Here is a 27950-nt window from a genome sequence, read left to right as displayed (position 1 = left end):
TGCCTTGTTGATGCTAGAGGTCAGAGGAGAATGGGCCGAGTGATTCAAGCTGATAGAAGATCAACTTTGACTCCAATAAACACTCGTTACAACCGAGGTATGCAGCAAAGCATTTGTGAAGCCACAACACGAACAACCTCAAGGCGTATGGGCTACACCAGCAGAGGACCCCACCGGGTACCACTCATCTCTACTAAAAATAGGAAAATGAGGCTACAATTTGCACGAGCACAGCAAAATTGGACAGTTGAAGACTGGAAAAATGTTGCCTGGTCTGATGAGTCTCGATTTCTGTTGAGACATTCAGATGGTAGAGTCAGAATTTGGCGTAAACAGAATGAGAACATGGATCCGTCATGCCTTGTTACCACTGGGCAGGCTGGTGGTGGTGGTGGGGGTGTAATGGTGTGGGGGGTCCCTTTCGCCTTCACAACTGCCTTCATTCTTTGTGTCATTGAGGTGCTGGAAGCATTCTTTAGAAATGTTGGTCCATATTGATAGGATAGGGTCAAACACGGTATTAGTATGGTGTTCCTAATAATCCTTTAAGTGAGTGTATTTGTGCAATACATAAGTTATTGTTCACAGCATGATCTGATAAAAACGTGTGCAATATCTGGGTAGAATATATGTGCAGCATGAGGGGGAGTATGTGAAGTAGGTTCTTTCCGTGTGTGTGTGTGTGTGTGTGTGTGTGTGTGTGTGTGTGTGTGTGTGGAAGGAAAGGAATGTTAACTGTAGTTGAATGAGACAATTTCAATGTTGTATTTTTGTTTTCATGACTTCCCAGGACAAATTTCTCCTAAATGAGACAATTAAGGTGTATCTTATCAGATCTTAAAAATGGGCACAGGGGTGAATATAATATACTTTATACTTTAAATCTGTCTGAGAGGGGCGGCCTCTAGCTCACCCAGTAAGAGCGTGCGCCCCATGTAGGCTTGGGTCCTTGGCAGTGGCCCTTTTGTTGCGTCTCATCCCCTCTCTTTCTCTCCCACCTTTCCTTTCCTGTCTATCCACTCACACTATCGATTAAAGGGAAAAGCCCCAAAAAATCTATCAGAGAAAAGTGGTCTTGGCTTCATTGCCATCACATATTGCAACATATAGCCTTCCACTCTACTTAACTGATGGGGGAAAAAAACAGGATTTCTCAGAAAAGGAATTAAAATTATTAGAACGGATGGCCACAACCAAAAAAATAACCAATAACATTACCAGAATAACATAAGCCTATCATGTTGTTCAATAATCAAAGAGACTGCCAAGTGTCTATGTTGAGGGATATTGGGGATATCATAAAAAGAAAACCATGAAAGTGGGATTAAAAAGTGGGGAAATATACTGAAAAATACTCCATCCACTGAATCCCTTATTTGGGCGCAAAATGTGTGACATGCCTCGGCTCTCTAATAGGCATCAATGTTTCAGCAGGTCTGTTAACATTACAAACACCAAAGTTTGTATTGAGACGCCTGCGGGTTTGACAAAACATCGGTATTGTGCGACCGGGGAACAACAACCGTACAGTGAGATGTGGTGCAACTGATTCTGATCCGTTTTAAGCAAACAGAATGTGCAGCATAATTGGGCTGAATGTTACTCAGTGAAAGCCTGATGTTTAGCTCCTGTTAGGAACGAGGCGAGCCACACAGGAAGCGATAAAAACCTTGGGAAGCAGATGTTGATGGCTAATTGTGAATGAACACCGATGGGGGGAAATGTGTGCTGAAAGTGGTCGTCTGTGTTGAAGTGTTTCTTGACATGCCATTAAAGATTAATGCCCCCCAGCATAAATGTGATCAAAAGCCATGAACTCCACTTCATTCAACTTCACTGGAGACCATTTTACAATAAGTAAGTCCTACTGCTGTAAGAATGCATTATGTTTTGAAATAAGTTGTATAATATCCCATTTAAATCTGAAGCACTTATCTTAAAAATTGCATTCAATTGAACTTCACTTTTCTAAGTAAAGCCAATTTGGAAAATTGTCTTATTTATCAACGACATTGTTACAAGAGATGTAACGGCAATTGTATTAATCCAGATTGATCCTGAAGTGAAGCATAATATATATATATATATATATATATATATATATATATATATATATATATATATATATATATATATATATATATATATATAGCAGTTTTCTTTGTGAAGCTATAACTAATTAGAGCACCTTGGTGTTATTTGAAAGGTTACATGAAAGTCGTTCTGAAATGTCAGAAATGATGGGCAAATTAAAGCCCAATTGTAAGACAATCAGATAGCATTGTATTTTTAGAATCACACTTCGTCCATCAGGACAGTAACTCCAGAATGCTACAAATAAGCAAATTAAGTGAACAAACGATCCACACTGCTTCGTGTGTGTGTGTGTGTGTGTGTGTGTGTGTGTATATGTCTGGGTGTGGGTGTATATGTCTGTGTGTGTGTGTGTGTGTGTCTGTGTGTGTGTGTGTGTGTGTGTGTATGTGTGTGTGTGTGTGTGTGTGTGTGTGTGTGTGTGTGTGTGTGTCAGCCCCTACTATAAGCCAAGAGACCTCCAGTATAAACATACTGTCTGGTGCAGGAAGAAGTGCTAGTCCGTAACAGAAACATCCTATTACCAAACAGTATTTGACTAACTAACTAGTGCTACCTTTGCTGTCACAGCCCAGCTTACTCTTAGAAAGCTGGAACACACTAGGGTGATCTTCTGATGTGGTTTCTAATATACTGTATTATTCCTAACACTCCCTTATTGCATACTCCAGCTCGGCTCTAAAAACGTGACTGTTTAGTCACGAGTAGACTTCTGTTGAAAAGAGACATACAGGTGTGTGTGTGTGTGTGTGTGTGTGTGTGTGTGTGTGTGTGTGTCAGTGAGTGTAAATGTGTTTCTTCAAATAGTCAAATAATAAGCGACTTATATTGACGCTCCTAGAGGCTACTTTCAGTTCATTTCTATAGTTCAGTTTTAGGCAGACGTTAGATCAATCATGAATTACATTGTGGCCTTTTTTTTTGCCTCTGATCTGGGCTTTTGTCGCCGATTTCCAAAACCTGTCAGCTCTGGGACAACCATGGCTGAAATTGTGTAGTTGTAAACTCACATTGAGTTTGAGAGACAAACAATTCAAAATCAACAACTATAGCTGTTTACAAAAAAAAAAGGTGGATTCTCTTCTACTACTATGAAGAGTGAAATCCGAAGGTTTGACGAACAAAAGCACCTTTCTTGTCCTGAATAACAAACGGATTGAGAATTATAGTTCTTTACCTTGATTGAATTTCTTCTTGGGGGAAAATGATTAATTGCTGGACTTGAGAAATGTTTTAGCATTCCATGTATGACTGCTTTTGAACTTTTTTTCCCATTGATGTTTAGAGTGATTTAAGAGGCACTTTCAGCTCTCGAACACAAGCGCAGGTAATTGCGAAGCACATAAGAATGAGTAATCTGTTATTCAAAAGATTAGACCATATTTTGCACATTGAAGTGAAGGCTGTTAAGTTGTACTGCTTCAATACCTTAAAGTTATATCTTTAAAAGATCAAAAAGAGTGCTGACTCTCACACAGGTGCTGTGCTCACTGTCAACGCCACACAAATGAGGGAAACCCATTTCGCTGCGGTTACATGTGAATACAGCAAACGTGGACTTGAGCTCTCAGTTCTGATCCCTTTTCATCAAGGCTAGGATGTTTATTCCGCCTGTAAAGGAGTCTGGGAATTTGTTACGGATGACTTTGATGTCTGTCACCTTCCATAGCAACATCGCCTAAATAATTGAGTCACAGTTAGAAGTGTAGGTGATATGCTTTTCGACCATATCACTGAATACATGATCTCAAATGTTCTGGAGTGATATTTAAGCGAATCATTACCACATTAATGTTTTAAAAGAGTTTTATTACCCTAAACGTGCAAAAAAATATCATCACATCTGCAGCTCTACATCAGCTTATCCAGCAAGGTGAGATTTCACAGACTTAGTTTCTTTACGCCACATAAACTTTGGGGGTTTATGGGAAAGGATGTTTTCCCTGTCTCCTAGAAATTACATTGTTATACAACTATTTTTTTTATTTATTTTTTTTGCCCATTTCATTTTGCAGGAGACGTTATTGCTGCCTTGGATTATGTTCAGCGGTAACGTTTCTTTTTTTCAACTTCAACACCAGAGACAGAGGTTCACATCCTTAATCCCGTGTTTATGAGGGGTGGACGTACCCAAAACTAAAATTGGAGAGTGGAGAATGAAGATGAAAATCTAAATGAATTGAAAAACTGAGCTATAAAGTATCAAGTGACTTTGATTAATTCGAAGCTGATTTGATTAAAACGGTCATGACACGATGAGAACAGAGCCATGTTTCACAATTTTCCCCGTTTTTACATTCATCATTCATCATTCGTCTTTCACTACGCAACAATGCTATCATATAAGGTGGAAGTAACAACAAGTTACTGAAGACACTGTTAAAGTGGTGAAAATGAATGTGTGAAATGAAAAATGGAGCAGCAAATTGTCAACTGATTTAATAAACCTGATGTTTTTATTTGAACAGATAATCAGCTGGGCTGTGTTTCTGTCTACTGTCTACTATTCATTAGTGCCTTAAGATAAGCAATGAAAAAAACGTTAGCTGCTACAAGCAGATATTGAATTGCATGAGCTGAAATTGTTGGAAAACAGATGAAATGTTCACTGTCAGATTGTAGATATATTTAGCATGAATATTTTACAAGTTGGCAGATACATTTATTATAAACCTTTTCTCGTTATGTTGAGATGAAAACAACAACGAGGAAACGAGAAATTATATAGACCGAATTTGTAAGATAATAGTGTGCAGAGAGGACCTGCACGTAGCATATCTTTTTGTCTTGTGATTGTGAAATGACTGGCTAGTGGATTGTGTAACGACGAGAAGCAAATATGGTCGAGACTGATGCTGCGTTCCAGACCCCGTTTTTAGCCCGTAAGTTACGACTTCAAGTCACGACTCACGACTTGGTAGCGTTCCAGGCAAAGTCACCACACACCCTTCTAGCTAGCGTTAGCTAGTGGCTACCTAACGTTGACATTAGCTATATAGGTTACTTTACATTGCCTATTTATGTCTATTTATTTCTATTTAAAGCTGTTAATAAATGGCGTCAGTACAGCATCAACGGTGTGTGTGACTTCAAAAACTGTAAGTGGGAGTACAACCATCTGGTACGAGTTCACGAGTAATAAGTTACGGGTTTGACTGCCGTTCCAGGGCACTTTCATGGGTAGAAGGTTGTGAAAACACGAGTTACGGGTCGCCTGGAACACAGCATTAGTAGAGCGTCAGATGTTTCAGCAGCTGGCCCGAAACGACAGATGTTTACGTTCAACTTGCAACTACAGAGAGGTCTGTGTGGATGGATGGGTCAGCAAACATCAGACTTTACCATGGGAGGTCGCATGGTTTGTTTCCTGTTTCAAACCATTCTAACCATGATAGTTCCGTACCTGAACCACCTGTTTATTATTGTAACCATAGTCTCGCTTTGCCACACCCTCCTCCAAAGCGCGCTAAAGGAGAGTCTGGCTACTCCACATACTAGCATTCTGGGATGGGAGGAAAACATGCTCTGGTTTATTTTTCTTTAAAGGGATACTTCACCGATTAGCATTAAGCTTTGTATCAGTAGAAACCCGGTAGTATTTTCGAATGGCCGTGCTTCCCTCATGTAACCCCCTTAATCTGTATTGTGGGTCTGGAAAAAAGGCTCAATGGCATTTTTTGCCCCCAATGGCTCCTTCCAGGCAGCGCTGTGACCGCTGCCTCCAAGGCACCTAACCATAACCATCACCATAACCATAACCATTGTCTAATTCAGTTCAAGGCAGCGCTGCAACCGTTGACTTCAAGGCACCTAACCCTAAACCTAACCTTAACCTTAACCCTAACCATAACCATAACCAGTGCCTAATCCTAGAGCCTTCCAGGCAGCGCTGCCTGGAAGAAGCCGTTGGGGGCAAAAAAACACTGATAAACGGGAAAAAGCCTCCGATGATGTAAAACTCGTCATTTAGCGTCATCGGAGGCATTTTTGTAACCTGACTCTGCCAGATGGATCGCTTCGCATTTGCTCGGCATATCCATCTGGGAACTTTCCGTTGGAGAACTTTTGGGAAGGGGTGGAAATACTGGTTAGCTGATTGGATGAACCATCTGTCTATCACCTATGTTGGTGATAGACGGGCCAAATCAACCAATCAGATCCACGAAGCGTATGAAAATACAACCACAAGCCCCTGCTGCTGCAGGCAAAGCATAGCTTGTTAGCTCAGCATGCAAGCAACATGTCGGTAAAGGATATTTACCGTTTGTGTAACGAGAATTTAGGAATAAAAGGCCCCATTTCAGGTTCCTGGACCATATTCCAAAAGAAGGATCCAAGAGAAAAAAAGCATTAGCGAGCGGCTACCGCTGTCTGAAAATACTGGTTAGCTGATTGGATAAACCATCTGTCTATCACCACCTAACCCACCTCAAAACCAACGCTGATTGGCCCGGTCGTTTGGCGAACGGCTCCAAATTTTCTCCATCTCAAGATGCCAGAAAACTGGAGCTCGCGAGATCAGGACGGTCTCACGAGGCTAGCATTTTTGCCCAGAGTCTGTGGACTTACAGCCAGCTAGTTCCGGATATTTTTTAACCCACCCATAGGGGGTTGGACTGTCGTCTTTACTCAAAAGCTTACCGAAGCAAGCAGAGTGTCAGCCATCTTGAAACTTCGCTAAACAAGCTCTGTCTTTTCAGCAGCAAACTTTTACAACAATGATGCATGGTGCATTCAAACTACCGCACATGCGCACCACCGGGATACATTGGTACAGATCAGAGAATATGCAGGAAACTTTATTTACAGACGGAATACTCGACACACGACGCGAGCTTCACCTGCTACGGAGACCAGCACCTCAGTCAGCGGTGTTGCTCGATGTCGCTAGCCGGGTAAGGGGACATCCTCAGCGGTGAAACGCGGAACGAGTACAGGAGTATGAGCTAGCTAGGTGGAAAGCTAGCCGGCCACCTGTACCATCAATTCTGCTTGCAAGTGTCCGCTCATTAGACAACAAACTGTACTACACCCAATTTCAACGAAGCTCCCAACGCAAGTTCAGAGACTGCTGTGTTTTTGTTGTTGTGGAAACGTGGCTGAACAACAAGTGTACCGGACTATCCAGCTACCAGGCCCGCTGCTCTGTCGCCGGCTAAGACTAGCTACTGGAGGTGGGCTGTGTTAACACGGACTGGTGCAGAAATGGGGTGCTTGTATCCGACTAACTGCTAACTGCTGGTGGAGTTTGTGACCATTCTACATTCCATGCAACTTTACGGCTGTGTTTATACTCTGTGTTTACAGCTCACCAAGCGCTAATGCTTGTATGTCGTTTTCATATAATGTCGTTTTTATATATTTTAAATGTGTAACACCACTTGAGCCACGGTGAAACATTTTGTTTTGTTAAAGTACCAAAATGAATCATGTGCTCTGTGTGAAATGATCCAGTTACTTGAGATTTGATCAGTGCAATCAGCTGAAGTTGAACAAGTGGTCTAAGTGTTGTCGACGTGCTGAGTGTGTACACTCGGAGCTCATCATGTCAAGAACCTCAAATCAACACACTGCAATTAGGTCTGTGACACGCCGACGAAGCTCGCTTACAGGGCGTGAAGTGCTTTTTTTTTTGTTGTTGGAGCTTTACACTTTACAATAAAAGCTCCTTTAAAACACAGATTTCATTTTCACAGGCTGAATATGTCGCATCTGTGCATGATGTACGGTTTGGCACCATATGTGGAGGAAGAAGAGCAGGAATCAGTAGGTAAACCTCCATCTATATGGTATGATTTGATTCTTTGACGATACATGGGTGCCGATTTGTATTGCAATTTTCATTTGTTGCAATTCTAGAAGTATTGCGATTCAATAGTATTGAGTATTGGGATTCCCCCCTTCCCCTTCTTTAACAAAACCAAAAGTTGAATAATCCACTTCTAGAGACAATATATCATGAGACACAAGAAGAATGCACATCACGTGTCAAAATGGATTTTCTGCATTTTTGTCTTTCGCACTGTCATACGTCGGAAACTGTACGAAAAGAAAATATTTTTTTTATATATATATATATATATATATATATATATATGATTTTTTTTTTTTTTTTTCAGGCCTAGTATATGAGTTTAGAAAGTTGTGATCAGCTGAACACGCATCAAACTCTACTCAGCTGCGTCCCTTTAAGCTTCAGGAAAGTCTGCAAGGTCGTTGGCTGATCGGTTGATGCTATTTGCTCACATGTCCATCGTCAGACTGTCTGTCTTTTCAGACTGGGACATGCTTTATATATTCACCCCCCCATCACAACTTACATGCTTATTGTCCATCAGAGTTACTAATGCACTTTTGATTTGAGTCACTCTTGAGCTGCCATGCCCGTTAAGTAGTTCCTTTCCCCCCTTCGTCTCCTTGCTCCGGGGGTTCACAGGAGACAGATGACGAGACGATGGCAATTCATCTTCATCATGCGGTTTGCATTACCATTAACGTGCAGCTCTTTTCCTTACATAATGCAACTCGTTTCACTCACAAATTCATTCAAAGGAAAAAGTACAATATCCTGAGAGCTGGGCATGTCATTTGTGGTTAATATCATTAAGCCACCGAGGAGGAGTCGTGTGGAGGATGACTTTGCTGCTCCTCAAATCCCCCACATGTGCGTTTAAAATGAAATGAGCTGCTATATATTGACTAAATCAGAGCTCATTAACAGGGGGTCCGGACCCCTATGGGTAATATATATATATATATATATATATATATATATATATATATATATATATATATATATATATATATAAATAATATGTCTAAAAATATACATCAAGATATTATTAGTAAAAAAACATTTTTGCAATGCATACAACAGTGATGATAAGCGTACTGGCCTATAGGTAAGGTAGCCATCCACAGATGGTTTGGCTTAAGGATTCCCTGTGCCACATATTAACATTAAAACATAATGTATAAATATATTAATATGTCAACTTTTATTTTAAAAGCTTAGTATTATATGCACCAGCTTAGTATTGTATGCATCATAAAGACTTGCATGTTATTTTAGGCCCAGTTTTAATATGCAACTTAATTGTATACAATATCTGTAGTAAGGGGTCCCTGCTCCGTCTTTTGTTTTTCAGCTAGGGGTCGTTGGACTAAAAAAAGTTGAAGACCCCTGAACTAAATCATTACCCAAAAAGATTTAGAAGTATAATTTTAAGGTGACCTATGTGGAGTGATGAAGTGTATATAGGATCAGCTTCTTTCTCAGGGGTGAAATGTAATAATACAACATAGAATATTGATTTATTCTATGGGGAACGCCTTCTTTGGCTGCTTCGCTCCCACTCTATTTCAGATGCCTCACAGGGCGCCAGCACTATACGCAACCAGGACTTTGTATTTATTTAGAAGATTGGATTTTTGATTGATAGATGTAAGAATGATAATACATATTGCTGCAATGTTCAGCATGTGCTGTGCTCACTGTCTAGGCAAATTACGCTATTATCATACCGACCTCTAAAGACACAAATACTTGCTGTTAAACTCCACCTGGAATTGATGGACATATTGTGATTTAGCTCTTCTGGTCTTGCTTTTCTCTTTCCTGAGAAATGCTTTGCCAAAAACATCCAGCTTCCTGCAGCCTTCAGTCCCTCTGGGTACTGACAGCTGCCTGAATTATATGGGTAGCAATGTGAGTAATGAACCAACTGAAATCTCATCATATAGAGCGACTTTGAGTTACCCGGAGCAGCCCCTCTGACCCTAAACCCAGCCTCCCAGCCTCACCAAAATGAGCTTTTCATTTGCTATTCAGAAATCAGAATGAGGCATGTTGCAGGCACAGAGGTGCTCTGAAGAATTGCACTGCATGCAAACGTGGTTTTGCTATCCTTAAGCCCAACAAATCCGCAGTTCTGTTCCAAGCTTATTTGCATACAGCACTCGCATATTCTGACTGTGCACGGCGTGAAGTTTCACAGCAGCCCCGTTTGATGCTCATGAAATTGTTTGGAACTCAGTTTAAACTGAAGTTGGTTACATGCTTTCATGCATATCTTTTCTGGATTTCTGTGAAGCAAAACATGTTATTATTTAATGGCCAACGCTTTGATCTGGCTAATGCATAATGCACCGGTTCTAAAGGCCAAGTTTAGCAGAGATGATAAGAGTTTTCAAATGAAAGACCATTAAAGAAGTATTTTAGCACTGCAAGAGGCTCTTTTCATAAAACTAGGCTATCTGTGCAGTGGACTGGTGCTACATGAGCAGAGAAAACAGAAAAAAGCTGTGATATTCCCTTTCGTTCAAAAGTTAGAAAACCTAAAGCCACCAATAAACCTACCGGACCAATAAATGCTCCCGCCGGTGGGTGACGTAATGCAAGCTCGTCGATCTCGTCCATATTAACACAGAATGGCAGTCAGCTGGTAACAAACAATCCCTTATAACAGTTAAACGGTACGAGCTGAAATATGTTTCTGAAAACATTTTTGCCGAGAAATGGGTAATACAGTAACAAAATATTGATCTGATCAGCACTGTCTAGCTGTACAGTTTAATGTCTAGCTGTCTCTTTTGAGCCGCTTCTATACTCTCTGTGTCCATATGCGGAAGCACTGTCTGTAGTTCAAGTGTCAGGCATTGAGCCAGCAGCATACTACCAACATTATTATGATACAAAGTTGGTTGAATATCGGCAAAGTATCCCTTTTTAAATTCTTTCTTTGATTGAAAACGTAATGCATGAAATATAATATTGTTTGCAGTCTGTACAAGTAAAACCAGCACATCCAGCAGATGTAGAGCAACACTAGCACTCATTTGGGCTTCAGCATTTTTGGCCACTTGATAAATTAAGTTCACTATTAAAACACTCCCAAGGAACAAACACGCATTTCCTGGGTGAAGTATTTTGTTTTTGCCAGGAAGCGAACTCCACTCCCCGGCATTGTGTTAAATGAAAAAAATACGTGGATTGCATACGAATAAGCGCATTACTTTTCGTAGCTTTATATGTACAAATGGTTTTATGAGAACAGCCGGGAGGTTAAAACAGTGATTATCCTCTATTGTCCCATCCTTTTGTGTTGTGTTTAGCTGCGTTTCATTAGTGTTTCAACATGCCCTCCTTCACTTCCCCTCAGCCCTTGGTATGACGTAAGAGCTTACGTCGCACGAAGGCCACTTGGAGAGCAGAGGGAAAGTGGGCGGGGGCAGCAGCGGGGGATTGAAATGGAACGTACCTGCCCTCGTTCACTTTCAGCCCAAACTAGACGGATCAACTGCCAGTTGTAGGCTTAGCGCTACTGCTGTTTTATTTTCCATCTTAGTTCCATTCATTATGCCATTCTATCCCCATTTTTTATATTCATTCTATGTCTCCTTAAGCTTTGCAACTTTCTTACTGCACAGTAGGCCTATTTCTTGTATGAAAGGCGCTATAAAAATATTTGTTAAAAAGAATTATTTCTGCTTTTTACACATCATAAATACCTGCAGACTCATTTCAACGAGACTTTGTAATCAGCTGCATGAGTTTCTGATTTGTCCTTACAAGTGCCTACCCATGTGAAGCGATTCCTTCCGAGTGAACACAGTGAATCTGACTGCAGTAGATATGAAAGAAATGCATAAAAGTTGCGCTAATTCAGCTCTGTTTAGTTCTGGTGTTGAGACGGCAAGACTTAGGGACCGTCTACAAACTACAACACTGAAAAGAGATACAACAAAAAATACTTTTTAATTTAATGATTAAATTAAGGTAGTGTCTCCAAACTTAGCTCAATTATAACTTGTCTCCTGCTAGTTATACTACAGCACTTTAAAAAAAAAAAAAAAAAAATAAGCATATGCCTATTTTTGAAAATATTTTTGTATCTCTTTTCGGTGTTGTAGTTTGTAGACGGTCCCGAAGCACTCGTCTTGCTGTCTCAACACCGGAACTAAACCGAGCGGTAGGCAACACCGATTGTTTTCGATTTGACAGCGCTCCAAATTTACAAACGACAGAGCCTACATGTTGAAATCGACCGGAATTCTCCTTTAAGATGGAGGCGGGGATTCCCCCCCGAGGGCAAGTGCTTAGGGGAAGTGAACAAGGGCATGTTGAAACACTGATGAAAACACAGCCATAGCCTCTAATGTAATGAAGCATCTTCACTTCAGTCGGGTATCCCACAGGTCGATGCCGTAACGGCAGCTGCGTGCCGGCGCGTATCAAATCAAAGGAAATCAAAGGCTTTAATTCTCACAATTGGCCTGGTTCCTTCTCTAACAATGAACGTCGGGGAGGCTGAACGTTTATCGCAGAAGAAAACCGTTGTGGTTATTTCTTTGAAAACGGGTCAATTCTTGTCTGTTCTGCTCAAAATGCTTTCTCTAAGACAGGCAGTGAGCTAGACAGACAGAAGGACACAATAACAGGAACAGCTCCCAAATACAATGCAATTCACAAGCCGCCCCAAACATTCCTGAAGAACTGAATCAACACTTTTTCACACAGTGTACCCAAAATCTGAGCATTACAAGCTTCACACATGTGGCTGTGGGTGCTCGTTGCGGAGCAGTTGTATAAACAGGGCAAGTATTGTGGCTATTCCCTCCGTGTGGCTACAAAAATGAGTCAATAAATGGATTCAGATTCAGATCCTACTCATGTAACTCCTCTTCATCTTTTGCTACCTGAAGCACGTAGCTGTTTTAGCTGCAAACGTTGTTTACTTATTCATGTACTGACTGACACCTGCAGGCACCCAGAGGAGAAGATTATGAGGAATTAACAACTTTAAAAAAAAACATTCAGCTTTGTCCTTGTTGGATTCAGTCGTTGTGCTTGAGGATGTAGACGGGAAGCCACTGCCACTGCGCTGAACTCACACGTGAAAAATAAACACATTTTTGAAGATAATGGCTGACACACGATAAAGCCATACAGCAAAGTCTCATCAAAGTGGATAAGAGGGATGAGGGACAGATGGGAAGGGTCATTTTTAATGAAGGGCCTATACATGAGGTTCTCTAAGGCATCAAAGACATGCTAATTCACCGTTATTATTGTTATGCCTCAAGCTTTCTATTCTAGCACAATGGTAATGGTGGCAGATTTACCACTTGAATTAGTAAGCCATAGTATGGTATTAAAAAAATACAAAATGTTATTAAAATGTTATCTGTTCTAACATAACCCTTGGATGGCTGGGACATTTAAGGCGCTTACCCACTGCTAGTACCAGTTCTACCTTTTTCTACTCTGCCGCGGTGACCTGTCCTCCGTTTAGCATCGCAGATTTAGTGCCGCCTCATGCGTGAGGCGAGCGTGGCTGGTCGTCATAGCGACGTCGCAGGGAACTGCCGTGACCTAACACAACGCGCGCACAGAACGGCGAAGGTGTGTTGGTGTCGTGGTCGCTTTCACGCCTATTAGTTCGGTAGACTCTGTGTGCTTAGGGGGATGAAGTTGCAACATTGTTGCATTATCTTTTGAAATTTTGGTTCAGTTTGTGTTCACAGTGCACTTTGTCAGGTGCACCAAACATTGTAAACCAATGTCATACGGTGGAAACACTTCCTGGTCTCAGAAATCAGAATCAGAATATTTCATGGATCCCCTCAGGGAAATTGTTACCTTGCAGTTGCGGACAGTAACATTTAAGGCAAAAATAAGAATACGAAAAAAGTAGTCAATACCATTATAAAGCAACATAGCTAAAGCGTAAGAAATAAAAAGTTAACAAAGAGGAAAGTAAGATTAGATTAAATAAATATATATATAATAATGGAGAAACACCAAATGTATGGGTTTTCTCATTTTGCTTTAATGTTTCTAATATTTCAGAAGAAGGCGACAATAGCTGACAAGCTGGGAAGAAGAAGGCTGGCTGATTAAGATATGTTGTCACACAGACGACCAGGGACATATGGTCATAAGAAGTTATGCATTTCAAAGTTATCATCCGTGAAAACGTATGTAAGTCAGAAAATTGTGTGCAAGGTTGAGGCCCTGTTTACACGACAACGCTTGCGGGTGAAAACGACAAAATATTTTATCAGCTGTGCCTTTTGTTTAGACGGCCCCCTCCAGAGTGGAAATCTTAAAAATGCTCCACCGTTGCGTTCCCCGTCTAAAGGGTAAAAAACGCAAAAGTCTGCTCCGATCTGCTCACGGTGGCTCTCGTCGCGTACGCGTTTACGTCACAGGCATGCGCCAGTACAGGATTATAACAACAAACATGTCGGATTATTTCCATACGTTGGACCTTCAAGTTGCCTTAGCAGCTCTGATAAACATACAAGAGTCTTTTCAGCAGTTGTACGAAATATTATACATAGTCCATTCCCTGTTGTGCCATTGTAATCTAAGGTTGTTTGGAGCAATAACTCCACCTCCTCGTCTGTCCAGACAAAATTGACAGCTTTTGTTGTTCGCTTCGCCATGTTTTGGTTTTGCGCTACTAGGGAGAGGAGAGAAGTAGAAGGGAAGGTTCTACGCAGGCGCGCGGACTTGGTCGTGTCGTGAGGCAGTGCTTCACACTACCACCTAGCCGCCTGGTGTGCATACTACATCGAATTTCACACACTTTTGCGTCACCATATGCACGCAGATTTCCCCCCCAAATCGTCCAAACGCGGAATAAAAAGTGAGAACGCAATGCCACTTTTGTGTTTTCTCTTCAGATCGTTTCCGTCTGAACATGAATTAATATAAAAATTGCAGGCTTCGGTTCAAACGGACCAAACTGCTCAGGTGTGAAAGCAACCTAGCAAGACAACTACTTGAACAAGCAACCCAGTGGTTAGATTTATGCCTTAATGTTCGTATTTCTAACTGTATCTTCACAAAGCGAAAAGGATTCGTGAATGATGATGAACTGATGAGTTTGGCGAACGTAACGCTATCTTAACGCAACTTTGGCTGGAGTTGCTCGAGTGTAACTTCCCCAAACCACATAAAGAGCAGGACAGAGCTGATATCATTACTAATACTCATTACTATCAGCTAGCTAGTGTATCAAGAATATTCAGCTAATGATATGCTGCTTGGCTGTGGAAGTAATGCTCAGTTACTACAGTAGATAGCAGTGCATGCTGAAGTTTGAAGCTTATTTTTTAAGTGTTAATCTATTCCTTTCACGATACAGCCATTGCACTTCTAAACAAATGACAATGATAGCTGATTTAATTAGAGATGTTCAGAAGTACTGGAGTTTATGCACCGATCCGATCCGAAAATCTACGTTAAAGTAGTTTATTTATGTTCTTTTTCCGTTATGACTGACTGTCAAACTGGATAATAAAAGAAAGTTCTGTGGCGTTCATGTTTCACAAAGAGTTTAAGACAGATACATGTTTAGATACAGAGTATAGTATAGCTCTTCTTAGAACCCTGTGTGCATTGTTTCAGTGAAGGAATCCAAACCTTTAACAGGCCCTAGTGGTTGGACAATAGCTGTTCAGGGACGAGGTTTAGCACAAAAAGTGCTTACATGAAGGTTTTAGATAAACGTGACTTTTGCAAAGCTATGACAGCAGAGCTACAGTACTGATACATAATGCAGACTCCACTGTGCAAATCCACAATGTAATACAGCCCATTCTCATGCATGTGTTTTTTTTTGTAAACCACGGGTATTGTGGACTAGACACATCACCACACAGGAATGGAATGCCCTTTTTTATGTTTAGAATGCTCATGTTTTGTTTTACTTTGATTAATGTTGAGATATAGTTCAGTTTAGGGGTTACGTGTCCCGTCGGATGCAATCAAAGTGAACCGTGCGCTGCATATCTCAAACCAAGTCCTGGAAACAATCTGCGTAAAGTGCTACACTGTTTAGAGACAATATATTCAATCACACCTCGATGTTGTCCTTTGAAATGCCACTAGAAAGGTCAGATTTAAATTTGAAATTCAACAAAGCCCACCTGCCACCACATAGCTTTGAGGACAGTAGGAACTCATGTCACTAAAATCTGCTTTTCTTCCCACGGCTACGAGACCGTAAAATCACAGAGTGTAAAGTTCTCAGGATGACCTTCCGCTTGCTGTCTAATGAAATTCGTGTAAAGTCGAGAGAGATGCAGTTTACTTAAAATGACTTTCTTGCTGGATCTTTCTTATCTCGTAAACAGTCAATCTGACGGCATGGACACACCCGCAGCGAACAAATCAAGCTGCAGTGGCAGATAATCTCCCAGTAAATGATTTTAGGCTCAGATTCATTAACAGAGGGTATTATTGCTTTTTCCAGACATAACACAAATATCAGAGAGCAGGATTTAACACATTTACCGCCACTTTAATTCCAAAGAAATACAACATGATTGATAAAAGGCCATTAGAAACCTCTGTTTATCCGTTAATGGCACCATGTAACAATTACTAATCACACGGATTGTCTTTTTTTTTTTACTCAAAATGTTTGACACGTTTGTTATTCATGGAAGTGTAGCACCACAGTGTCTTGCACAAATCCACATGACTGGTTGGCTTATTGAGTTATAACCACGTTTTGATATAGAGAGATAGTTGTATGTAGTTATTTCTGAACCATTTGTGAAGACCAAAAGCGTAATATTTAAAGTGGTGATACAATTTCATGGATAACCGGCAGCTAGCTGTTACATCATCAGTTGAGCCTGTTTGCTCTGACTTTTAATGGTTAGAGATATGAAAGAAATGCATAAAAGACTTTAATGGTTAGAGCTGTTTTGTGTGTAACAGATGCCCAAAATATGCATCGTACTTTCAATAAGTCAACGTTCACATCATCTGAAAATCACAACACACAACTGTAAACATTTAATGTTGACTTTATATTTACACCTGTGCATTTGAAATTCTTTTCTCTCCAGGACAAAGAGGAACAATTCAATTCATGAGCAATTGGTTCATACTTAAAGGGATAGTTTGGATGTTTTCTAGTGGGTTTGTATGAGGCACTTATCCACAGTCAGTGTATATCCTACAGTAGATGGCGGTCAGCACGCCCCCAGTTTGGCTGAAGCCACTCTATTATGCTTTTCTCAAAGCCACCAGAATGCATCGACAATAATAAGGTAATTTTACCTCATAGAACACCGGAGTTTGCTGGTCTACCGCTGCCTCGGTCGGTTTGTGTGACTTTGGTGTTTTCAAGGGTTAGAAACTGATAAACTAACTGACCGAGGCAGCGGTAGACCAGCAACTCCGGTGTTCTGCGAGGTAAAACAACAGTATTTGTCAATGGAGTGTGGTGGCTTTGACTAGAGCATAGAAAACTACTTCAGTTCCCCTCGCGTAAACTTGAACAGGGCTGTTGGACAGCAAGTTAAAGCTGTGAAAATATTCCAACTATAGTGTGCACTTAAACTGATATTGCTTTTTTTTAGGTGGTCCTTTTTTTTTTTTTAGGGGTCAAAAATATGTTCAGCTGTTGCCCCCATCCATAACTTTTGCTTAGCTTCCATGTCGGTACTGTTGCCTGCTTCTCCAAACTGGGGGTGTGCCGACCGCCAGCTACGTAACAGTGTTTCCTCTATGTTGATTCTGTAGTGGCAGCCCACCATGGCAAAATTTCTGCCACCGCTGTATCAGAAATAGGGCTGTACAAAAAATGTAGTCGCGGTTGCCTTTTAAATGATCCTGCCAAAATAATGTTGGCTGCCGCTCACATTGCAATTTAACAAGTAGAACTATTCAGAGGTTTTTGGGCCCGTCCAGTTTAACTCCACATACTGTTGTGTTGATGTAGTTTATTGTCACAACATTGGCTTTCCTCCGAGTCGACTATTAAACGAACAGCTCCTCCAAAAACGTCACCGCAGTGGGTCCGTGTAGGCCTGTTGTAGATGTTAAGTGCCCTATATTTCCTCAAAAATTACAGTTCAATCACAACTGAAAATATGCCTCATTGTGTGTGAATAGAGGTGAATAAATATATTTGTTTTTCAGACAGACCTGTCCCCACTGCTAAAAAAAAAAAAACATCCTAAAGGAAACACTGAGGTAACACACTGACCATGGATAAATACCTCATACTGTCCAAACCCCACTTCAAAAACAAACTATCCCTTTTGTGCTAATCAGCTGTATTTGGTGTAGACATATAGTTCACTGTTTCAGTTCCCACAAAGGCTGAGCTCGAGCACTCACACAGTAAATTCAATTCAATGCGTTGATTTAAGACATTTCTCGGAGCCTCACCTCCACTCATCACTGGTTGATTTGAAAGGCGACATCAATCAAAGAGCCAAAAGAGAAAAGAGAAAATCCATTTCTTAGGTAGGAGTGCTAATATCCAAATTAAAGACACAAAACGGACGAGATTATATAATATTAGGCTATGAATGCAAAGAGGCTTAAAGTAGGACCTGCAAAGAAAAAGAACAAATGTAACACATTTGCACCGTATAATGGAGACAAGAAATGGTATGGTGTTAAAATGTCTGAAAAACAGACAGGTGCATGCAAATGCAAACCAAGAGAGTGATATTTTCTCCCAAATGAGAGAGATGGCTTGTCAAAAGAATCCGCTGCACCGTCTGAATCCTCCACTATCCCAAAGAGCTTTCACAGTTTCTGTTGCCTTACACACAATGTACACAAAATCATGAAATCGATTTTTTTTTCTCATTTAAATTTCAAGTCTGAAACATTACACACACATAAGACAAAGAAGAAGAAAAGACAAAAAAGTGTGCCTTCATTGCAGCAAATGTGAAGTGACAATACCGGCTCTGTTTCAACTGTCCGATGCTGCTGGAAAATATGAGTTCTATAATCGCAGACATGTTATTCGAATTGCAGAAGTCTTTTTCAGTTTTCGTTCCTACCCTCACCTATGGTCATGAAGGCTGGGTCATGACCGAAAGAACGAGATCCAGGGTACAAGCGGCCGAAATGGGTTTCCTCAGGAGGGTGGCTGGCGTCTCCCTTAGAGATAGGGTGAGAAGCTCAGTCATCCGTGAGGAGCTCGGAGTAGAGCCGCTGCTCCTTTGGGTCGAAAGGAGCCAGTTGAGGTGGTTCGGGCATCTGGTAAGGATGCCCCCTGGGCGCCTCCCTAGGGAGGTGTTCCAGGCACGTCCAGCTGGGAGGAGGCCTCGGGGAAGACCCAGGACTAGGTGGAGGGATTATATCTCCAACCTGGCCTGGGAACGCCTCGGGATCCCCCAGTCGGAGCTGGTTAATGTTGGTCGGGAAAGGGAAGTTTGGGGTCCCCTGCTGGAACTGCTCCCCCCGCGACCCGACACCGGATAAGCGGACGAAGATGGATGGATGGATGGATGGATTTTTCTGTTGGGGACTAAATAAATTATACGTACTGTAATCCTGCATGTAAATGTCATGCTAATAATCACGTACTGATACTATGGAGGCTGGAGTGTGCTATATTACCTATTTTTTATTTATTGAAATGATACAATTAAATAACAGTTTTTTAGTTTTTGAATGACCCTTAATTATATTATAATGGTTAACAAATTAATTCATCTTGAAAATGATTCACAAAATGTTTAATTTGAGACGTTTTAGTTACTGATGTGTGTTCTTGTCACATTCATTTGTTTTGTCGCTTTAAATCAAAGAAATTCAGCTAGTTGGTGTTTGTGCTGCCCTAAAAAAATGAATGGAGCACAGCAGGAGCTCTGATTTGCCAACAAAATTAAAAAAAGATGACTGAAAAAAAACTCCTTTGGAAGAACCACTTTATAGAAATCATGATGTTTATTCGTGGTTTATCGCCAGAATTTTTCAACACATTAATTATTTGAAACATTTAATGATCACATTGAAACCTTTTAACCCATAGATTTATATTTGCATCCTTTTAAAGGTGCTCTAAGCGACGTTGGGTGACGTCACTTCTTGTTGACGTTCGAAGTATTGTCAAACTAAACAGAGGCTAGCTCGCCCCTCCCTCCTCCTAATCCCGTCCCCTCCCCCTCCCTTCCGTGCTTCCGCGCACTAACCCCACCAAACCCCCACCCTAAAATCCTTCTTGTCGGTTATTGGCTCGAACGCTGGAACTCTGTTTGTTACGTTTGGTGGTGCAGGTTGGCGCAGTTTGTTCTTGTTGGCGTTTGGGGACCCTGGGCTGTCTACAGAGACAGTGTGTTCAGGGGACAGGCAGCTAGCAGATAGTGAGGAGATGTTTGCTGTATGTGACAAAAAAATGTTGTAGCCTAAAAAACGCGTGGCATCGCTTAGAGCACCTTTTAAATGAAAAACGAAGCGATTATATTCCCCTGTAACTGGGATCATTTCAGTGGCACAGTCCAGCTTCCACGGTCATTATAAGCCAAACAATGTGACTCAAAACGTAAAGTAAGGTAGACCCATAACATACACGTTGTTTTAGTTCTAGCAAAAATAAATTTAGTGTCATAAAAAATAGCAGGGTGACTGAACAAATACCACTCTCTCCGCTCTGTCAGCGAACAGTTGCACTATTAATATCAGAGTAAATTCAGCCCTGTTTGCTTGAGCAATTGTTGGTATGAAGTGTGACACAACTGTAGCTGTAAATCTTCAGGAGGCTTTTTGAGCTGCACATTGCTGTCATTGCTTCGCTTCTTTATTCGCATCGGAAAACTGAGAAAAAAATCACTTACATCAAACGTTTTCGGCTACAAAAAAAAACTGCCAATGATGCCAAAGGCAACTTATCAGTCACTGATAAAAAAAATATGCCAGCAAACATAGCAACATAAATTTGATCAGCGGAAAGTGAACGCCCAAAACACTTCAGAGAGGTTCAACCTGATGAGGGAGCAGATTGTTATTCCAGTGTGAAATAATGATTTTAAACAAGCTCTCCAGAAAAAAAGCCTCCGCAAGCTTTTAGGTTGATTTTAACAATGCAGCTGCACACTGCACCAGCAGCACACACTGCAGTAAGGCAGACAATACCTCTGCTGTAGACATGAAGGGGGAACCGTCACATTATGGTAAGCGCACATGGAGCTCAAGAGCAAACAATTAAGGAGTTTATGAATTCATCAGTTATCCCACGTTGCCCGGTGGAAGCTGTCATGCTCACCAACATTGACAGGAATCTGTTTATTACCTCAACTAATTAAGGTTCTCTGACGTCCATTAAACTTAATTAAGGCCCATAAACCACAAGTTGACTTGTGCAAGGTCTGTTACATATTTAAACACAGGTAGAAATGACATTTATGTACAATAATTCCTCAACAGCAAATACATTTTGGGAGAAAAGTAATGCTGCCTGAGTTGTGTTTTTTTTTTTTTTTTTTTTTTTATCAATGCAGCAAGAAAACCTCTGAATGGAAGTCACAAAATGTTCAATGGCAACGTATTTTATATGTTTTCCCTAATATATCAACTTGCAACTAAAGCATTATGAACAATTTGTATGGTTATGATTAGGCACTTTCAGCACTTGGTTAACGTCAGGGAAAGGTCGAAGATTGTGGTTAAATATTGAAAAAGGCAAATAACTTTAAACCTGAAATAACTGGGGAGGGGGCAAAGGGGATGTTGGGGGCAGCAGAAACAAGCTGTAAACACTGACATATTATCACATTTTAAGCTTATATGGCCAATTCTTTGTAGCAAGAAGTTGCCCATTTACACACGAGCAGATACTAAGCAACGTTAGCATGTATTCTGAGTCATGTTTGTGTCCCCTGATGAATGTATGTCCAATGTATTTTGTTCTGTTAGTCTCATTTTAGCTGTGTTTAGGCCTCCGCTAACTCCTGAGTGGAAATATCTGGCTCTTTACCTGCTAAATGCTCAACTACGTTGGGTAGCTGGGAAAGTAGCGTCCCTAAGTTTATCTGAGCTCTTGTGCTGACAACAGCTGCCTGCTGAAGCCGAAAACCAACGCCGGTGAGAGCAGTAAGAGTTAACCAAAACATGAAAGTCGTAGGCCATAAGACCGGAACAATCAAAAAACAAAAATAAGCTTATAGATCTTAAAGGTCCCATGACATGGTGCTCTTTGGATGCTTTTATATATAACTTAGTGGTCCCCTAATACTGTATCTGAAGTCTCTTTTATATAGGCCTTAGTGGTCCCCTAATACTGTATCTGAAGTCTCTTTTATATAGACCTTAGTGGTCCCTAATACTGTATCTGAAGTCTCTTTTATATAGACCTTAGTGGTCCCCTAATACTGTATCTGAAGTCTCTTTTATATAGACCTGAGTGGTCCCCTAATACTGTATCTGAAGTCTCTTTTATATAGACCTTAGTGGTCCCTAATACTGTATCTGAAGTCTCTTTTAAATAGACCTTAGTGGTCCCTTAATACTGTATCTGAAGTCTATTTTATATAGACCTTAGTGGTCCCCTAATACTGTATCTGAAGTCTCTTTTATATAGGCCTTAGTGGTCCCCTAATACTGTATCTGAAGTCTCTTTTATATAGGCCTTAGTGGTCCCCTAATACTGTATCTGAAGTCTCTTTTATATAAACCTTAGTGGTCTCCTAATACTGTATCTGAAGTCTGTTTTATATTGACCTTAGTGGTCCCCTAATACTGTATCTGAAGTCTCTTTTATATAGACCTTAGTGGTCCCCTAATACTGTGTCTGAAGTCTCTTTCCCGAAATTCAACCTTGGTGCAGAATTACAGCCACTAGAGCCAGTCCCACAATGACCTTTCCTTAGGATGTGCCATTTCTGTGTGTGTAGCTTTAAATGCTATTGAGGAGGAGAGAGGGGGGGGGCAAGGTGGGGGGTGGGGATGTGGCCTTGACCAACTGCCACTTTGCTCGTTTGAAAGCCATAATGTCGCTCTCTCTCTCATGGGTGGGCCAAATTCTCTGGGCGGGCAAAGCAGAGAAAGGGGAGGTTTCTTCTTATGACTTCATAAGGAGAAGATTCCAGATCGGCCCATCTGAGCTTTCATTTCCTCAAAGGCAGAGCAGGATACCCAGGGCTCGGTTTACACCTATCACCATTTCTAGCCATAGGCAGGCTGGGGGAACGCATATTAATATTAAAAAACCTCATAAAGTGAAATTTTCATGCCATGGGACCTTTAAGGGAACCGCAGTCGGTTGATTACTCTCTGTGTGTGTTCATCACTACATGCAACAACAAGTAGTCATTTGGTCAATTGTTAAAATAAAAACATTGATTACAGCCTCTGTAACCAAAGGGCTTCTGTAGACTAAACCTGACTGTGCGTTGGACTCAGGATGCTAACCCCAGTGTCCAGAGCCACAGGTAATAATTGAAGATAACTTTGCACACAATCCAGGCAAGAATTACGTTTCCCTCAAAATGAATTTGTGGAATATAAATGTGATTCCTAGGAGAGAGGATTAAAGTAAACTGACCACTACAATTCATCAAAAGCAAAACAGCAGTGAGCATAATTGTTCAGACATATGTTTAATCTGACCTCTGATCATGGACGGATTATGACACAACGGGCCCCTGGGCACAGACTTGTAAAAGACTTGTCTTTTAGTGACATTGCAGGTGATGCCCAGGGTGCCCAATGGGTTAAGGGGCCCAGGGGCCCCGTGACCAGGGGCCCTGTGACCAGGTTCCCTATGCCCAGGGGGGCCCTGTGCCCGGTAGGCCTATTCAGTTATCCATCCATGCCTTGATCACTTAACACGCTTTGCAATTAACATAGATTTATAAATAATAATGCAATAAGCATTTCAAATCAAATTCAAAGGAATTAGTTTCATCACTCCTCTCATTTGACCAACTCTTGATTAGGAACCATTAGCTCCAGAGAAGACCCCCTCCCCATACTTACAATGTGAATACTTTGGTGATGACAAGTCACAAAAATAACACAAGCATTTACAGTTTACACCTAAAAAGCAGATGTACTTGAATGCCAACAGTTGCCATGAAAAACATCAGTATGCTAAATATACTCTGACAAGTCAAAGTTCAAAAAGTACTTTTGGGATGTTTTAGCGTCCCTCTCTGAGGCTGCTTGAGTGACAGGAACATAGAGTAGCGATAGGGAAGATTTCAAGTCTCTTTCAGCTGAACGAGGACTCGGCACATCCAGAGAATGTGAACGATTTCCAAAGTCATATTTCCTCCTCTCTCTGCTCAGATCCACTTCCATCTATCATTTTTCAACAATTTTGCAAGATCCAACGGACGCAGCCGCAATGTTTTGATTACACAGTGACAACACATTATGAAGAAGTCAGTGAGCTTACAATCTTCTTTTTCTTTTCTTTTTTTTTTTTTTTTTTTTTTTACTTTTTTTACAGAGGGAACACAAGAAAGCCAGAAAATGTTGAGTATTGCCATCCACCAACTAGGTTTCCCTTTTCCAGCTTTAAGTAGACTTTGTCCTCTTTTTCTAGATAGAGCAGAACTCCATTGGTGGCCGCCTCACGAGTTACATCTTTGTCACCCGCAAAGGCAGAGATGACTGGTTTCCCATTCAACATTAAGTTCACCTGGACAACAGAAATAACAATTAGCAAATGTAATGCAAAAGGAATAGCTTATAGGATATGTGTTAGCATAGTTTACGTCTTATTTGTTACATCTTAACTCCACCTCTTGTGCTAATTAAAAATCTCACCGTACGAATACTGAGAACTTATTGTATATCAGATAAATAACGTAAGGTTTCAGCTCGGTTTACGTCTACAATGAAGCTTTTATTTGTATTCATGTATGTTTTTTTGCAAGCAGAGGTCAAGTAGTCAAGAAAATCCAATATGAAATCAATAAGCAAATGAGTTAATATTAAGTGACTGTATGTAAATTATTAGGGAGGGAGGTAAATGTCAATATTTTTCTTTGTGAGATGTCTGTATCCACCCTTTCAGGTTTGTCCTTTTTGGTCCTTTAATTCATTATGGATTTTGTGTCTTATTAGTGCAAATAAATAAATAATAAATAAAGTAATGTAAAACTAAACTAAAGCAAAGTAAAGCAATTCAGTACTATATTTAAATAAGATCTAGCACATAAAAGTACAGAGAATGAAATAGAATTATCAAAATAAAATATGAAAAAACAGTAAAATAACCAAGTTGAACACTTAAAACCTATTTTATTTATTTATTTCAATTAGATTTATTTATTTTCGGACGTGTAACAAATAATAAAAAATAAAAAAAAATGAACAAAATGAACAGTAAACATATAGCAAACTTATATACATATTTTCATAAACAATCAAGAGTAGGAAGAAGTTGGAACTGAAAAATAAAACTTGGGGCAAAGATTTGCTAAAATAAAAAAAATTGCTTTTTTGAGAGGTGACAAAAAATAAGTCTGTTTCCTCTTGCAGATTAGTTAAAAAAAGGATCAAATGCTAAAAAAAAAATGAAAAGTATTATTCCACTAACATACTTAGGTTAAATGTTAAGTTTAGGGTATACCATCTTAAATTATTTATGCTTTGCCTCTTAGTTATTGAAAGTGAATCCAATTAATACTGTATCAATATTACTTTTAGAAATTGGTGGAAGGGTTTAGCTTTTTTTTAACAATCTCCCCCCCCAACCACCACCAACAAAGACACACACACCCCACCTCCCCACACCAATAATTTCCATCCAGTCTCTAAAGGAGACATTCTGGCCCACTCCAATACTAAAACAGGTTAACCACTGAAACAATTGCACAGCTCTGTGAAATGAACAAAAATAATACCTGTATGGTTTGGCTCTGGTACACTTTAATGACATGGAAGTTAAAACTGTAGATGCCTTTTCTTGGGGACAAAAATACTGATTCAAATGTGAAGTAGTTTCCTATATTCACAAGAACCTATGAGAGAGAGGAAGAAAAGTAGTTATATAGCCAGCACTTTAAACAAAGCCTTTCATTTCAATGGGGTTTTAGGATTAAATGCACACAGTCGTGGCTACCAGGCTGCTCGGACACAAAGTGAATGCAGCACACTTCAAAAAGATTCAATTCAACCTTTCATTCAATGGACCCAAACCCAGTATTAAACTTCCCTACTGACACAAGAAACAAAAAAGTATGCTTGATGACATCTTGATAGACCAATTCCAGTTTTGGGCAAAGACATGATTTTTCTTTCACACTTCACACAGTGCCTCAAAAGAATCAGACGCTTCCTCGATACTGATTCTTCATGCGATGCATAACCTAATGAATATTAGTGTCGATAAATAAATGTTTCTTACTTTTGCTCTCTAAAAATCATCCACCCCTGAATACATCAGTCAGCACTGCATTTAACCTTGCCTCATGAGTGGCACTAAAAGGTTTTTTAGCACCCTACAGTCGGGGTGCATTATTGGACATGTATACAGTATTTAGAGCGAGTAATACAGAAAATGAACTTCTTTGGGTTCATGACCGATGGAGGCCGCAGGAGCTCCTCTCTGCACCTGCAGGGTCTCAGACCCTTTCAGTCACCACTGCAGCCCCAGCCACGACCTTTTGACAAGTGTTGTTTTCATAGCAACAGCATGCACATGACCCCCCACCAATCAGATCACTTGCCCTGTTTTGACAGCAAAATATCATGTTATATAATTCAAATGAAAGGGAGGATCAGTGCACTGATATTGTTACAAACACGTTACTCTGCCCACCGCTGTATGACTAACCACATTCTTGTTTGTCATGTTTTGTGTGTGCATCATATACAGTAGGTGAGGGTGTGCGCGCGTGTATGCTCGAGGCAAAAACTGATGAATGCGTGTGCAGGCTCTGCAGGATGATGCCCTCTCCCAAACATAATTCAGTCACTTTTCCAACCTGCCCGCGCGTGATATGTGCACTACAGAATCCACATGCCAACTGCAACTATAAGCCTCAAACTAAACTCTGGGGTGCAGCTGCACTCGACTGCGGTGGCACTTTAATGTTCTGCATCACACAGTGAAAACCGAGCAAAAAAGATGAAATGAAGGTTTATCAAAAAAAAAAAAAAAAAAATAGGAAGGAAGGACCAAAATTGACAAGAAAGAACTGCCAGATTATGACAGATATGGCGTTTGATGAATTACAAAGTGTTATTAAAAGCGATTTTAACCACTTTTTGACATTAGTATTGTTCATAAAAAACAAAACTCGTCTTAACCTGGTCGAAGTAGATTATTCTCGTTTTGTTGCTCATCTCCGACGGTTCGTGGTTGTTGCTCCGGACTGCAGAGAAAGCCACCTTGGAGTTGGCGGCGCGCACTGAGATGCCGAGCGGGGAGGACGAACCCTTCCAGTCCGTGGTCGGGTTGGAGTCGCAGACCACGAGACATTTCCCCTCCAGGACGATAGGCTCCGTGTCATTCTGGGCTCTCGCCACTTCGGAGATCACCGTCCAGCTGAGCATCAGTACGAGGGAGTTCAACATGACTCTGTCTCTCTCTGCCGTGGCAGCGCCGATTCCAAAAGAGAGAGAGAGACCGTCTCCCGCGCCGCACAAGTTTCCGAGTCCCTCCGCTGGTCTCTGCCGCCCGCAGACGCGTCTGACGCTGTGAAATTCTCTTATTGGATCCAGAGATGTGGCATATCCGAGTGAGACAATCCGTATCAAGTCTTAAAACATTTATTTGGCAAACAACCGGGAAACACAGAGATCACCGATCGTTGTCTGTGCGTTTCATTTTCAGGTTATTTAAAGCTCGCGGATGAGACAAAATTAGACCATGTGGAATGTTTTAGAGAAGACCGTTCCAGTCTGAGAGGCGAATCTGTCGATGAATCGTCCATAGCCCTCACTCCAACACTCACTCCCACTCCGAATATAACGCGTCTGACAGCCGCTGTTCCCCGCAGTGATATGCTGCGTGTGTGCGCGCCCAGCCTTCCACTTTACGCACGCACATGTGGCAGAAGTCATAATTAACTGTCCCTGTCCCTGCGCAATTTGCCTAAAGCTTATATTTCTCTAATGCCCTATAAAATAGCTT

At 40.8% G+C, this 27950-nt stretch overlaps 1 protein-coding gene across 1 annotated transcript; it reads right to left on the bottom strand.

Annotated features, from left to right (window-relative positions):
- Positions 1 to 24279: 24279 nt before the first annotated feature.
- On the bottom strand, positions 24280 to 27547 carry cbln4 (cerebellin 4 precursor). Its single transcript, XM_028583719.1, has 3 exons — positions 27125 to 27547; positions 25717 to 25833; positions 24280 to 24506 (listed from the first exon to the last, which is right to left on the bottom strand). The coding sequence occupies exons 1-3, from the start codon at positions 27389 to 27391 to the stop codon at positions 24309 to 24311; spliced, it is 582 nt and encodes a 193-aa protein (XP_028439520.1). The 5' UTR covers positions 27392 to 27547; the 3' UTR covers positions 24280 to 24308.
- Between the last annotated feature and the right edge of the window lie 403 nt (positions 27548 to 27950).

This window comes from Perca flavescens, chromosome 7 (genome assembly GCF_004354835.1).
Source record: "Perca flavescens isolate YP-PL-M2 chromosome 7, PFLA_1.0, whole genome shotgun sequence".
Taxonomy (NCBI): domain Eukaryota; kingdom Metazoa; phylum Chordata; class Actinopteri; order Perciformes; family Percidae; genus Perca; species Perca flavescens.
This window is presented reverse-complemented; position numbering and strand designations above follow the sequence as displayed.